Source organism: Penicillium arizonense (assembly GCF_001773325.1).
Source record: "Penicillium arizonense strain CBS 141311 chromosome Unknown PENARI_contig002, whole genome shotgun sequence".
NCBI lineage: Eukaryota > Fungi > Ascomycota > Eurotiomycetes > Eurotiales > Aspergillaceae > Penicillium > Penicillium arizonense.
Window position 1 is genome coordinate 443,472 of NW_019173279.1, and position 14,393 is coordinate 457,864.

A 14,393-nucleotide genomic window follows, 5' to 3' on the forward strand; every position below is an offset into this window, starting at 1 on the left:
GGGGGTGCGGCCGACTCTGGGGGCGCGGTCGTCTCTGGGGTCGCGGCCGACTCTGGGGGCGCGGTCGTAGTCGGTTGGGACTCGGTCGGGGTCGGCGTGGCCTCCTCGGTGGTGGTGGTGGTTTCAGGACCACTGGACGATGAGGAAGCAGCAGAGGAGGAGGAAGATGAGGGTGAGGAGCCGGGTGCATTGGTAGATGATGACGAGGTATTCGATGAGTCAGTGGACGAAGTAGAAGGCGCCGAGGTCGACGCCGAACTGGACGACGACGAACCGGTATCATCAGCGCCTCCCAGGGCCTTTCGCACATCCTTAATGAAGGCTCCGTTGCCGTACGCTTGCGTGGCATCCCACATCATAACTCCTCCAAAACTGTCGAACTTCTTCGAGTACTCGATCACCTTGGCCAGCTCCGAGGATGGAATGTATCCAGTGCTGGCCGCGGTGGTGTCTGCTGGTACGCCGACAATGACCTTGACGTCCTTGTTCTTCGACACTGTGTGAGCCCAGTTGTCCCACTCCTCGAAGTTGTACTGGTTGGCGGAGCTCTGGGGGCTATAAGCGTTGACACCGCAGTAGTTGTTGTAGAACTGGACCCAGATGGCGTCAATATAGACAGGACCGTTGAGGATGTCCTTGTCAGCCTGGTCAGGATAAGGGCATTGGGGTGCAGCAGTCAGGAAGAAGTCCTGGCCACTCTTGTCGGCCTCAATCAGGGACCGGAGCTCGTTGGCGAAAGTAGCCATGTGCTGGACATTGGCCTCGAAGTCGAAGTCGAATCCGTTCAAGGCAGAGTCACCGAAGGGACGAAGAGCATTGGAGCCTTCTTGCTTGGGACCAAAGGTTTCCCACATCAACTTGGCGCCGTCTTTGGCATCGGTCTCAGACTTGAAGCCGCCTTCGCTGTATGTGGCGCCACCAATGGAGAGAAGAATTGTCTTGCCCTTTTTTTGGCAGGTCGCGATGTCCTTGCTAGAAGCTATCAGTGGACTGGCGTGCTGCCAGTTGTGCCAACGAAACTCACCCGATCTTGGGGCAGTTCTTCAGCTGCGTTCCCTCAAACACCTGGCAATCTTCGCTGCTCACCGCGAAGTCGATCTCGGGTGCACCTCCAGGGCCATTGACCATCATATTAAAGGCCATTGGAATGACCTAGAGGGTTCTGTCAGCTCAATATCTCCTAAGCATCGCGCTTTTATGCATACATCAATGTCAGCATCTAGTGCCCTTGTTAGTTTCATCGTCGTAATTGTAGAATCCGTTTCACTCACTGTCACAGTAATACGACAAGGGCTGTTGTGCCTGGTCACCCTTGCCCCTGAAAGAGTTTTGTCCTGTAAGAGAATTCAATTAGAATCACTCGAGATATACAAAGCCAGGTCACCTACCCCAGTAAACAACAATGTTCTTGGTAGATTTCAAGTCAAGCTTCGCCTGCACTCCCCCGAGGGATGCCAGCAGGAGAGAGCAAGATAGAAGAGTTTGGGACCGACGCATATTAAGGCGGTATTATCCCGTTGGGAGGGTATTAGCTATTAAGGGCTATATTAGTATAATCGATTATAGCTTGTATAGGGCTGCCGACGACGTGGACAAGTCAGAACACCAGTCTGAAAGAGGATCTAGCATCAAGTGCCATTAAATAGCATAGCTGAGTTATTTTGCTCATCAAATTATAAAAACAAATGGTTGCGTTCCACCACTCAACTGCGTCACTTGGGGCTCTACGCGCATGGTATGACCCACACTGTACACGCCAGCAGTCGAACGGGGAAAGCTTGGACCTGCAAAAAAAGACCCTGAGCAGATGTAATGTGTGAAAAATCCCTGATGGCATAATTTGATTGGGTCCTGAAGGGTGTTTGCAACTTGGTGCGCATTCCGATGTTGTTGTCAGGGGACCCGGGGCAGATTCGAGAATGTAGAGAGGGAGGAGCAGGCTTGCTCTGTAGAATGGGGCTCTAGGCCAGATAATGGACCCGAGCTGGACTGTCAATGCCTCAGATTCTATATCCCTGTCTTCTTGTTGGCTTTGGTTCTCCCGTCCGTCTGTCCCCCGCGAGCCTATACACTGTTTCAGACCAGATTAACGAATTTCTTATTTCTATATAGTTTGGTAGACTGCGCACTCAAGTGTCGACTCGTCAATATTGCGTTACTGCTGAAAAATCAAATACCCCCAGTGAATTGAGCTCAATCTGAATGGGTATATATTGAATTGGTGTGGATATATACATACACCCACAACCGAGTTATAAAATTTGTATACCTATTTTCGTTGATTAAATTAAACATAAGGAGATACTTACTGCAATTTCCCTCTAAAACCAACTGAGAATGTCGTCTATTAAAGAAAATTGTGAGATCCATGGCTGGGTGAAATTAAACAGCACCGTAGCCAACAACTTCAGTATACACTGGACCACAAGTACTTCTTACCGAAAAGACAGCTCCTGAAACCAATGACAAGTATGAAATCGTCTGTTTCAATGTGTAAGCACCCTTCATTTCAATTTTGTTATACCAAACTATTCTCAGATTAAATTACAAACCAACGCCTCATATGATCCGATGCAGGCAACAAGGCAACATCTCTACTACAGAAATAACACCATGGAACATGGACCCTGATCACAGCTACAACATCCCAAAGAAGACCAAATATCTGTCCCCTGGAATAGAGCTATGTAGGGGTATACACATACCTACACCTTGAATATCCCGTGGTAAGGGTGCAAGGGGTCATCCCGCCATAGGAATGCATATCTTGTTTCAAGTGACTCCTTTTTTCGGGGCTCCATTTCGGAGATCTCATTGCTGTTATATCTTCTTACATACATGTACTATGGATATGGGACTATGGGGTTGGCCTATCATTTTGGATGGCAAGCAAGGTCATTTTCTGGCGCAGTGGAATGGTATACTGCCTGCGACAGCTCTCTTTGTGGCTTTTTTCCCCTTCATTTTTGAATTAAAGGAGAAATCGTAGCGAACTCTAATCTTTATTGGCTTTAGTAGACCTGATATAGGGGTCACTACGAAGTATGGGCTAATGTCTCGAATTATAGTTATCTCGCATTGTTGACTGCATCTCTACTATCCATCATTGTGGATTGAGAGTCTTTTATAGGCGATATATCACGGTTTCGATTTCACGAACTTGGTATTTACGATGTCTCTTCGTATTACTTTTCTACTTCCGCAAGATCTTTATCTACCTCTTAATCCCAATAACCCGCTGAATAGCCTCCTCGTTGCTCATAGCCGGATCAATAACACCAGCAACCTTGAGCACATCAACAACACCCTCAATAACCTTAATATCAACACCACGAGTGCTGTTAGTAAACTTGACATCCTTCAACCACTCAGTAGCATCCTCCTCAATGTAATTGCAGCCAAGCTCGCCAGTGCCCAAAAGCTTAACAACCTGCGCCGTATCAGCCTCAAAATCCCTGACACCCTGATCGAGGGCCTGGAAGAGGCTGGCCAGTCGCTGGTCGTTTTCGGGATCAGGGAACAAAGCCGTAGAAGCGACAATCATCCACGAAGGCCAGGGAGTAAAGATCTCGCCGATCTTCTTCAGAGGCGGGTTCGGCTTCTCGGATGTCGGGTGGAAGTATGGCTTTGTGGTGAATTCCTCCCACATGAAGAACTCCGCTGAGGGGTTAGCTGCCTTCTCGGGTTGCGATTCATCCAGACCGGAGACTCCATCGCGCAGAGGCCCGAAGGGTCCAAGAGGAACAGTTGTAAGAGAGTCTGCCTTCCAGCCTTGCTGCTGGGCAAGGACGAAAGACATGATGTGCGAGCCGCTGCAAGGTTCTCGGTCAGCCTGGTATTCACCCAATCTCTTGCCAATTCTGATCTTACCTTCCCAACCGGCTAACTCCAACCCTCTGATCCTTCAAGTCCGAAACTCCGTTAATCTCGTCCCGGTTGCGGCCTGTCACAATAGCCCACCGCAATGGGTTGTCAACCCAGTGGCCCACAACCTTGTATCCGCCATCTGCGTTCTGGCTTAGTTGCTGTGCCTTGCCTGCTAGACCGGCGACCCAGCCCTCGGTCAGACCGATGGCAATATCAATCTCATTGCCGCGCAAAGAGGTGATCATATGACCCGTTCCGGAGGGGAATGGGGTCAGCGCGATCTTGAATGGGAGGGCTGCGACAGCTGGGGAACGGAGGGCGAGGTGGAGTGGTGTGAGATAGTGCTCTAGTAACCAGAAAAACCATTGTTAGCGCGCATTCCTCGAGGTACTTCAACCTGTACGAAGCTGGCCAGCAACTGGAAAAGGTGCGGCTGCAAAGCAGGCGTCGAGCTTGAGCTATGGAGGGGTAGGTAGGCGTACCGGGCACATAGCCGATGCGAATTGTGGGAGTAGCCATTATGAGAAAACAGTATCGGCTAGTTGGCTAATTCAACAGAGAATAAACAGAGATTGTCCGGAGTTCCGCGGAGAATAAGGAGAAGCGCATGTCCAAGTCGACGATATCGCGGGGCAATTCCCAGACGCGGAAATGCTTAACTCCGCATAAGCTTTGGAAGTATAGAAGAGGCAAAACACGTTATGACATTATCTCATTCCAATTATTTGTCTATATGGTCGCCAATTTCTATCTACATGTCTAATCCATGCAAAACGCTCCACGTCAGTTCATGCGGATATCTTTCGCCTCGTGGCCCCAACGGCCATCCTGTTCCGACCTGCCCGCGGTCTGGGAGGGGCCCCGAGAGTGTGAGAGTGAGGAGCCCCGAGTGAACATATAGAACTGGAAGCCCAGGTAGAAATCGCACGCGCATTGGAACATGCCGCACAGCTTGAAGGCCCATGGGATAGTTTCCGTGCTGCAGAAGAAGTAGCTCATCTTCATGGTGTCACCGAGAATCCATGCTGCAATGACGGAGACCCGGAAGCCCTTGCATGAGCCTGATCGGTAGTTGGCGATGATTTGTGGGATGGGAAGGGTGGCCTCGACGGCAAGTCCGATGTAACCCAAGAGGCTGATATAGGATTCGAATTGGGAGATCGGGCTCAGGTGGATAAAAGTCAGGGCTCCGACGAAGTAAGCGAGGAACATGTAGTACCTGTAAAGTGTATAATCAGTTTCAATGTCCGCGGGACTTCCTGTGTGCTCTCCAACTTACGGCTTAGTGTTCTTCCACTGCCAAAATTCGTAAGGCCTTGAGGAGCCACTGTCAGAGCCACTACTGAAAGGCGCATGCTCAATCCCATTCAGACCACCAGGAGAAGGCCGATTATCCAATGCAACCTTGAGCATAGTCATCTGCACCACAATCATGACGACCGCCTGGGTCAACAAAGTGGCTGAATAGTACTCTCCAAACCAATAGAAAACCCTGATAACGTCAACATTAATCTTCGATCTCGGAATTCGACGCGTAGGACAGCAGAGGCTTACTTCAAGATCGAAGAAACAAGCATAATCAGGGGAATGTCCAAAGAGAAGCCCGTCGAGCTTCTTGACCGATGAATGCTTACGATTTGGTCGGCGTAGGATGTGAGGGGGGAGGTGACGAGGCTGTAGACGAGCTTCATTAGCATTGAACGTCTGCGAATAGATCCGGAACTCGTCGAAGCCGACTTACAAGACGGGCGCGGCCAAGTCAATGGCAGCCGAAATGAGATACATATCGGCGATGGACCTCCGCGGGTCAGGGCCTATAGACGAGATGGAAGCCGAGCCGGTACGTTGAAGGTTTGAATAAGGCGACTTCCACAGAGACTGTCGCGACAGGGGAATCCCAAAAAAACAGAAAAAAGGTACACTTCGACACGCATGCGGCTTTTTCAGGGTCTTGGCTTATGTCAGCGTGTCGATCACTCCAGCGTTTAATTTGTTTAATCTACTTGGCACGAGGTGATTTGTTTTGTTTTTGGCTGATTTACGGTCTTGCGAAGTTCAGTTAATTATTGTAAATGTCTTGGTTCTCGATTGTTGTTGTATGTTTTCGGGGTAAGATGTATGGTTGTGTTGACATGGAACTATAAAATGCTTTGTAAAACAGAGCGCAGCTACATCGACTTCCCCCGTATTGCGTGTCATAAGCATTACTGTACTTAGCCTTGAACGGGTTCTAAGAAGAATCTACCGTCTCTATGCTCCAGGGAGTACAGTATACAGTAGAAGTGATTGAATCCTCGTGATATCAGTAACAAAGCTGTTAGGACCAACCCTCGAATTCAGGGCAACGGATTAAACAGAGTGACTAGAGATATTATTGGTGTTACACACCGATAAACAAAATAAATGGTTGCTGGCAAACGGCGTCATAGCGGCGCAGATCGTCGCGAGTTTGTCCCCGCGCGGCTTCGCGATATCGCGATTGATCAATTTCAATCAACGATATAAACTTGGAGACGCCCTCTTTTCTCTGATAGATCCTCAATATATCTGGCATTACATCTGAACCGCAAATTTCTCCTACTATCACTATTCGACACAAGCCCCGCGCTATTCGCAAACATGAGTTGTATCATCCCCCCGGTAATCCCAACATATCAAAGCATGGCTAATGAAAACCCAAAGACTCTACACCTGAATGGCCCCAGGACATCCTGGACAGAGTGAAGGCGGCCTACCACGAACCTACCCAGCGTGAACGCACCGCAGAATTCCCAATCCCCTACAAATTCGTCGTCTTCAACGAGAACCCCGACATGTCGGAACCCGAAATCGAAGGAATCTTTGATACACTAGAGGAGGCGAACGAGGCCGCTTTGGCAGACTTCAGAGACTCATATCCTGATTTCCTTGGCCAGCAAAGGGATATGTCCAACGTTTACGAGAAGGGAACCAAACAAGAGCAGGAGAATGAGATTGTGTGGGAAATTAGTCCTCGTGGTGAGTTGAAGTTGGTCGCTACTGAAGCTAGTATGGGCGAGCAATTTTTGGTTTGGGTCGAGGCGCATGGAAATTAAATGATGGAAGGGTTGTCCTACTGAGTTGTATATATCGAATGAGATACTGTTCATATATGAGTACTCAAATAGCCGCGGATTACATGCAGCTTAGCAATTTTGATAATATATTGTTATATCGCATACATAAATCGTACGAATCCGAGACCAATTGCTCAGAACTCGATACGCCATGTCTTTCCAATGCCAACATCTGGCTTCTTCACCACGGCGTAGGATGCCTGTCCGAGCTGCTGCTCGTAGAATTCCAATGACGCCGTGGAACCCGCCTTGGCCCCATCTTCGATAACGGTCACGGTCTCCCTGTTCTTCCACTCGGCGGGTGGGTCGACAATAACCACCCGCTCGACGGTGACACCGGCCATCGTCTTGAGGTACTCAGCTGTCTTGGGTCCCTTGGTGCCAACGTCTTCCGAGGAGAGGACGGACTCGCGGTAGTGGAAGTGCCGGTGGATGTAAGCTCCACGCTCGTAATCGAAGGTCTCGCCGTCGTCTACGTACAGGCTTCCTTCGGCCTCGCGGTTCTTGTCTAGAGTAATGACCAAGGTGTATGGGTCCCAGCGCATGAGACCGGCGCTACGACGGGGGCGGTCCTTGCGGGGGATGATGTGGCCACCCTGGATCAGGACGGGCACTTTGTTCTCGGGGGCGGGAACGGTGTGTCTCTTGCCAGCACCCTGATAGACGGTGAAATCGAAGTAGTCGTAGTATTTCTCGTCATCGGAGATATACACGTCCGCGGTTTCAGTATTCTCGGTCAGAACGGGCTTCACGAGAAGACCAGTAGCGGCAAGGTACAATTGATCATCGATCGCGAAGCCTTGCTCGTCATCTGGGAAGGCGTAGTACTGGGGCCGTACAATCGGTGTTCCGTTGACTGAAGCTTCGTGGAAAGCAGTGTACCAGGCAGGGAGAAGTTGATATCTCAGACGGATGGCCTGAGCGATGTAGGATCGGTGCGGCTCACTAATGAGATACGGTTCACGGCGACGAGTGTCGATGTGAGCGTGCGCGCGGAAGAAGGGATACCAAATACCGGCTTGGTACCAGCGGGTCAACAGATCCTTATCAGGGTTGTGGAAGAAGCCGCCGACATCGGCACCTGCGAATGGGAAACCAGCAATGCCGTTGGTCAGAACCATAGGGACGGATGCCGCCAGGTGGTCCCATGTGGCCTGGTTATCTCCAGTCCACATAGCAGCAACACGCTGGGAGCCGGCGTAGAACGAGCGCGTCAGAATGAATGGACGGCGAATCTCGCCCTTCTTGCGCTGGAGCATGGCATCGTAGGTGGCATTCAAGAGGGTCATGCCGTTGACATTGTGAATATCACGGTGCTCCCAGTTGCCATAGTGCAGGTTGTCTCTGGGCATGCTCATGTCCGGTCCGTTGAAAACAGAAGGCTCATTCATATCGTTCCAGATGAAAAGATTCGAGAGGGATCCCTTGAACTTGTCGTACTTGTGAAGAGCTGTCCACCATACGCGAGCAGCGGGGTTGAAGCAGTCGACCCAGTTTGAGGATCCGGGCCAGCACCATCCATCGTAAATATCGCCATCCTTGTTCAGTACGGCGAGATTCTTGCTTCTGAGCTCGTCGGACACATAGTAGTTATCCGCCTTCTTGATATGAGGGTCGATGAGGACAACAAGCTTTCGTTCTGTCTCATCAAGCTTCTCCTGCATACCCTTGGGGTCAGGGAAGGTGAGGGGATCCCAGGTGAAGTATTTACGGTCATCAGTATATTCAAGATCAAGCCAGATCACATCGTACGGAATTTGGTACTTGTCAAACTTGGCGTTTACCTCTTTCACGTCCTCATCCGTAACATAGTTCCAGCGACATTGGTGGTATCCAATGGCAAATTGCTGGGGAAGTTGCGTATACCCAGTGAGCTCGCCATACGTCTTACTGATTTCCTTAGGCGAAGGACCGAGGAAGACAAACAAGTCAAGCCGGCCAGACTCAGAGATCCAGTGAGTCTGAGTGTTGGTCTTGGAGCTGGTGCCCAATGATAGAGGGTTGGGGGTAGTTGTGGACTTGACAATATCAATCCAGGTTTCCGCTGCATTGAGCCAAAAAACACCAACAGTCGAGTTCTTGCGGTGGGCTTGCATGAACGGGATGGCACCGTAAAGAGTCATTGGGCTCTCGAGCTCATACTCGAACACGTCCGAGTTAAATAGACGGTAAGGGTTCTCATGGTTGCCGTCGCCGCCCCTGGTCTCCTTGAGCGAAAGCGAGTCGGCATGCTCTGGGATACCAAACACATGGCTGTAACCAGGGAAAGTGACATCAAGAGCAACACTCTCTGGACCACGGGGCTTGGAGTCAGTGTTTCCACCGAATGTCTCCTCCCACCAGGTGCTTTCGTCCTCGCCAGATTCACCTTCCTTTCCATCCACCTTTGGGCGCCAGTGCTCCATGTTTAACAAGCCTCGCTCGTTCAATTGAACATGAGTTTGACCGTCCCTTTGGAAATCAATCCCGAATGGGGCATGGCGAATGACTGCCTGGAACTTGTCTCCAGGTCCGTATAGAACATTGGTGAAGCCAGTTTCACTCTGGGCATTCAATGTAGCTGACTTGCTGACTTCCAAGCCACCAACGAGCACCCATTGCTCAGCTTCATCATAACGCTTCTTGTTTGCCTTGCTACCGTGTCGCATTTCAATATCGCCCTTCAGTCGCTTCTCTTCATCCACCAACAGACGAGCGGCTCCCGATTCCAAGAAAGAGACCGTGAGAGGTAACCGGACCTTCTCGTCGGCAGTGGTTGTTTTGATGAGAACACCTGTGAATAGGCCATCCTTGAAGTGTACGGTGGCGGGATCGAGCTCATATGGCGAGTTCCATGAGCCTTGAGCAGAAGCGTCATCAGCGTATGCGCGGTTTCGTTTACAGAATCCAGACTGTTCGCATGTCTTGAAGTCTCCGTGTTTGACAGCCCCTGCATGCAAAATTAGCCGTCTGTAAGCTTGACCGAAGGGGAAAAGAGAAACCATACAACTGGGGACGACAATGCATCCAATGAGGATCACCAAGGAGAGCAAGACTGCCCAACGGGGCGCAGGCTGACTCCTGGCCATAGTGTAGACAATATGTGCAACCAGAGACTCTCAATCTCTGAGGGTGTGAGTGATGATGTGACCCGCATCTAAAGTGTGGAGATGTCAACAGCTTCAAGCTGGCCGGACACCTTGACCATCAGGCACTAAGGCACCAAGGCCACCGGGCGATAAGGCACCAAGGTGAGACACCCGTCCTCCCCTGTCAGCCAATCATCGGCCCAGATGTGACAGCACCGAAAAAAAGCCCCTCTATTTAATCTTCCACCTCCTCCCTCTTTTTCCACCTCATACCACATACATTTTTTGGTTTCATATTCAAAATGTCCGCCAACGAGGAACAGACGTACGTTCTTGCTCTTTATGCTCTCCCTTAATTTGCCCTTTATCCAATTCCCCTTCACTCCATCCCTGCCGTTACCCCTCATTGTCCGGTCAAGCTAACAATTTGCTCTAGTTTCATTGCCATCAAGCCCGATGGTGTCCAGGTATGGATATAGCATCCGTTGAACCGATCTTATCACGGAAGATAGATTGGTCGCTCAATTGAACTCAGTAACTGACCCCAACCACAGCGTGGACTCATCGGCCCCATCATCTCTCGCTTCGAGAACCGCGGCTTCAAGCTCGTTGCCATGAAGCTCACCACCCCCAGCCAGGAGCACCTCGAGAAGCACTACGAGGACCTCTCCGCCAAGCCCTTCTTCAAGGGTCTCGTCGCCTACATGCTGAGCGGCCCCATCTGCGCCATGGTCTGGGAGGGTAAGGACGTCGTCAAGACCGGCCGTACCATCCTCGGTGCCACCAACCCCCTGGCCTCCGCCCCCGGTACCATCCGTGGTGACTACGCCATCGTAAGAGCTTCCCCGCAATCCACACTATCCTCTTCTCATACTGACTCGTCATTAGGATGTCGGCCGCAACGTCTGCCACGGTTCCGACTCCGTCGAGAACGCCAAGAAGGAGATTGGCCTCTGGTTCACTCCCTCCGAGGTCCTCAAGTGGAAGTCCGCTGCTTCCCCTTGGGTTTACGAGTAAATTACTCGTTTCCAAGTGACTTGGTCTGACGGATGCCAATCCTCGGGTGCTTGCAGCATAAAATAACGCCGCGAGTCCGAGGGAAGGTCCCTGATGGCTTGGAAAAATAAACAATATACAACTTCATATGATTTATGAACATCGATCTCTGGTATCACAGTAATGCTCGACTAGCTCAACCTCTTCGGAACAGCCTCCTGGCTAGGTTGGTCGTAGGTGTAAAAACGGTCCTTGCAAACCACGGCGTGGCCCATACACTCGCTGCCAGCCGAGCCGGCAGCAAAGCCTTGGTGATTGCATAGGCCGTTGCAAATTCCAGGACCAATCGCACCCCCGCACGCTCCGTTCTCTTCTCCCCAGTAGCCTCGTGTTCCGCGACAGTATTTACATCATCCTGGTCCACCCAGCCCTTCTTCTTCAACCAGCGACCAAAACGCGCAGCCCCCTCGTCAAAGGCATTGGTCTCGCCTGTCTCCGAGGAAAGGTCCGGCATCCATGCACCATAATGAAAGGCACCAACTAGCCCGAATAGTGGGAGTATAGCCGTGATCTCGTGGAGTATTAGGAATGATGTGATGTGGGTGACCGGAGCGCCGAATAAGGGGGTGGTATAATTGCGGAGAAAGCGGGGGAGACGATCATTGAACCGACGCAGACGAGACCAGGAGTCATTGGCGTTCACATTGGGTGGCTGTGGAGGTTGTGAAGGAGAGGGTGTGGACAGGGTACGTCGCGACACAGCGCGTGGTCTGCTATGCCGGACCTGCAAACGGATATAGCGAAGAATGTTCGGTGGACGGGATGCCATCATAGGGAATTGCGCCACAGCTCTGAAAGAAAAAAACGTCTATGTCCAATGAAGCTCGACTGCGGTCAATGGAAGTATCCAAGTTAATCGCTGTTAAGCAGTAAACACCTCGATCGATATCGGGCTGAGTCATCTTGGATCCCGTGCCACTTTTGCAGGCTGGCTTCCAGCTGCTTTTTCTTCAGCTGTTACTACTCCTTGCATGATAGAAATCGGCCATTCAAGCATTTTATGCACGTGGTGTACATCTAGTAGATCGTTAGTGCGTGGCCCCTCGGCAGCTGTAGACATTGCAGTATCCGACGCAATCGGCCAGAATTGTGACATGGTCCACTTTTGCCCGAATCTCTCTTCTTCCTCATCCAACCCCTCTCCACATACACTCCCTAGACACAATGGAGAAGAAAATCACAGAGAAGATTGCGGCTTTGCCGCCAGATGCCAACTACTTCTCCCTGGAGTTCTTCCCTCCAAAGACCCGGATGGTGGGGTAACCCCGCGTGCGCAAATATGTGAAGTCACTGACGATTATGGATCATGTAGGGTTTCGCCAACCTGTCTGCGCGTCTGGAGCGGATGGCTCAGGCTCTGCGTCCGCTGTTTGTGACGGTCACCTGGGGTGCTGGTGGTAGCACAGCGGCACGATCGCTCGAGTTGGCCGAAGTATGCCAACGCCAGTTACAGTTAACAACGGTCCTGCACTTGACTTGTACCAACATGAGCCGCAAGCTGGTGGATATGGCACTTGACGAAGCCAAAGCTCTTGGACTCCGCAACATCCTGGCTCTGCGTGGAGACCCGCCCCGCAGTGAGGAGTACAACATGCACGGGGAGGACGATAGCAACAAGGACTTCACCTTTGCAGTTGATCTTGTCAAGTACATTCGCAAGACGCATGGAGACTACTTCTGTGTTGGTGTTGCTGCATACCCCGAGGGCCATCCCGCCGATGCCTTCCAAGATATCCAGGATCCGGCGAGAGACATTCCCTATCTGGTTGAGAAGACAGTCGCCGGCGCAGACTTCATCATGACCCAATTGACATACGATATCGATGCTTACACCAAATTTGAAGACATGCTCCGCAACCATGAGTCGGGTGCTTTCAAGACTATTCCCATCATCCCGGGCTTGATGCCCATTCACAGCTACAAGATCCTGACCCGGGTCACCAAGCTCAGCCACGTCACCATCCCTCCCCCGATCTCCAGACGTATGGAAGAGCTGAAGCACGATGATGATGCAGTCAAGCGTGCCGGTGTGGACATTGTCAGTGAGATCGTGGGTGGTATCAAAGATCTCCCCTGCCCTGGACCGCGGGGATTCCACTTCTACACCTTGAACCTGGAGAAGACGGTGTCGTTCATTTTGGAGCAATCCGACTTGATCCCTCCTTACTCAGAGATGGACGACTCTGCTATCGAGGAGGGTGCCCCTCTCGATTTTCCCGGCCGTGCATTGGGAAGAAGCCGTGCGTCGTCTATGCACTCGCAGCCTCACAACCGGGTTATCGTGGACAAGCTATCTGTGCACGAGTCATCACAGGATTCCGTGCACGAGGCCCTTGCAGACAGTGTAGGTATGCCCATGCAGCCCAACCGCAGCACTACCCTCCAGATTTCTGAGGGTCTGGGCTCGCTTGGTAGAGAAGCAACATGGGACGACTTCCCCAACGGACGATGGGGTGATGCTCGCTCGCCTGCTTTCGGCGAAATTGACGGCTACGGTCCTTCGCTTCATGTCACTTCCGCTGCCGCTCGCCGACTATGGGGACACCCAGTGGACTCATCAGATATGAGCACACTCTTCCGGCGCCACGTCTCGGGAGAGCTACACATGGTCCCGTGGTCAGAGGGTGGTGCCGAAGAAGGCAGTGGTGGCTTGAACGCCGAGACCGAATTGATTCGCCCAGAACTCCTCAAGCTCATTGACGGCCGCGGTTGGTGGACCTTGGCCTCGCAGCCCGCCGTGAATGGCGTGAAGAGTGACCACCACATCTTCGGCTGGGGCCCTCAGCGCGAGGGCTTCGTCTTCCAGAAGCCCTTCGTCGAGTTCTTCTGCTCGAGCAACGACTACATCAATATCCTCAAGCCACTGTTCGCCCAGCACGGTCACAACAAGCTGACCTGGTTCGCTACAAACATCACAGGAGCCTTTGAATCCTCGCTTCCAGCCCAGCCTGCCGATGTCGAGCTGGACGACCTCGGTTCCAACCCAGAGAGCGTCAACGCCGTTACATGGGGCGTCTTCCGCGGCAAGGAAATCGTGACACCCACCATCATCGAAGAGGTCAGTTTCCGCGCCTGGGGAGAAGAAGCCTTCCGAATCTGGGACGAATGGCGCCGCATCTACCCCCGCGGCTCGCCCACCGAAACCTACCTTGACACCACCAAGAATGACGCCTGGCTCGTCTGCGTCGTTGGCCAGCAGTTCGGCGCTGGAACCAAGCGCGGCTCGAAGGAGGAGGAAGACGAGGTCAAGTGGATGTGGCGAGTGTTGGCGGGCGAGGATGCTTAGATTGCATCCCCCACTTCCGCC

At 51.8% G+C, this 14,393-nt stretch overlaps 8 protein-coding genes across 8 annotated transcripts; 3 read left to right on the plus strand and 5 right to left on the minus strand.

The window, feature by feature from the left end:
- Positions 1 to 17: 17 nt before the first annotated feature.
- On the minus strand, positions 18 to 1,497 carry PENARI_c002G08261 (glycoside hydrolase family 18 protein; the record flags this gene model as incomplete). The annotated part of the gene is made up of 5 exons (XM_022627711.1): positions 18 to 972; positions 1,025 to 1,152; positions 1,206 to 1,219; positions 1,272 to 1,334; positions 1,389 to 1,497. Coding segments are annotated over 5 exons (1,269 nt in total), but the record flags the coding sequence as incomplete, so codon positions are not given.
- A 1,717-nt stretch (positions 1,498 to 3,214) lies between these two features.
- On the minus strand, positions 3,215 to 4,386 carry PENARI_c002G04196 (uncharacterized protein; the record flags this gene model as incomplete). Its single annotated transcript, XM_022627425.1, has 3 exons — positions 3,215 to 3,812; positions 3,871 to 4,213; positions 4,350 to 4,386. 3 exons carry the CDS (start codon positions 4,384 to 4,386, stop codon positions 3,215 to 3,217), a joined length of 978 nt encoding a protein of 325 aa, XP_022492852.1.
- A 264-nt stretch (positions 4,387 to 4,650) lies between these two features.
- PENARI_c002G12025 (PQ-loop repeat-containing protein) lies at positions 4,651 to 5,652 on the minus strand (the record flags this gene model as incomplete). The annotated part of the gene is made up of 4 exons (XM_022627960.1): positions 4,651 to 5,086; positions 5,147 to 5,359; positions 5,422 to 5,541; positions 5,609 to 5,652. The coding sequence occupies 4 exons, from the start codon at positions 5,650 to 5,652 to the stop codon at positions 4,651 to 4,653; spliced, it is 813 nt and encodes a 270-aa protein (XP_022492918.1).
- Positions 5,653 to 6,486: 834 nt separating this feature from the next.
- Positions 6,487 to 6,941, plus strand: PENARI_c002G08499 (uncharacterized protein; the record flags this gene model as incomplete). The annotated part of the gene is made up of 2 exons (XM_022627725.1): positions 6,487 to 6,493; positions 6,550 to 6,941. The coding sequence occupies 2 exons, from the start codon at positions 6,487 to 6,489 to the stop codon at positions 6,939 to 6,941; spliced, it is 399 nt and encodes a 132-aa protein (XP_022492783.1).
- A 155-nt stretch (positions 6,942 to 7,096) lies between these two features.
- Positions 7,097 to 10,030, minus strand: PENARI_c002G06066 (glucan 1,3-alpha-glucosidase ROT2; the record flags this gene model as incomplete). Its single annotated transcript, XM_022627556.1, has 2 exons — positions 7,097 to 9,891; positions 9,949 to 10,030. 2 exons carry the CDS (start codon positions 10,028 to 10,030, stop codon positions 7,097 to 7,099), a joined length of 2,877 nt encoding a protein of 958 aa, XP_022492724.1.
- Positions 10,031 to 10,332: 302 nt separating this feature from the next.
- PENARI_c002G02539 (uncharacterized protein) lies at positions 10,333 to 11,047 on the plus strand (the record flags this gene model as incomplete). Its single annotated transcript, XM_022627316.1, has 4 exons — positions 10,333 to 10,355; positions 10,467 to 10,497; positions 10,585 to 10,863; positions 10,919 to 11,047. The coding sequence occupies 4 exons, from the start codon at positions 10,333 to 10,335 to the stop codon at positions 11,045 to 11,047; spliced, it is 462 nt and encodes a 153-aa protein (XP_022492254.1).
- Positions 11,048 to 11,222: 175 nt separating this feature from the next.
- PENARI_c002G03157 (uncharacterized protein) lies at positions 11,223 to 11,855 on the minus strand (the record flags this gene model as incomplete). Its single annotated transcript, XM_022627345.1, has 1 exon — positions 11,223 to 11,855. The coding sequence occupies one exon, from the start codon at positions 11,853 to 11,855 to the stop codon at positions 11,223 to 11,225; it is 633 nt and encodes a 210-aa protein (XP_022492186.1).
- A 395-nt stretch (positions 11,856 to 12,250) lies between these two features.
- Positions 12,251 to 14,372, plus strand: PENARI_c002G06914 (methylenetetrahydrofolate reductase (NAD(P)H) MET12; the record flags this gene model as incomplete). The annotated part of the gene is made up of 2 exons (XM_022627602.1): positions 12,251 to 12,340; positions 12,399 to 14,372. The coding sequence occupies 2 exons, from the start codon at positions 12,251 to 12,253 to the stop codon at positions 14,370 to 14,372; spliced, it is 2,064 nt and encodes a 687-aa protein (XP_022492817.1).
- Between the last annotated feature and the right edge of the window lie 21 nt (positions 14,373 to 14,393).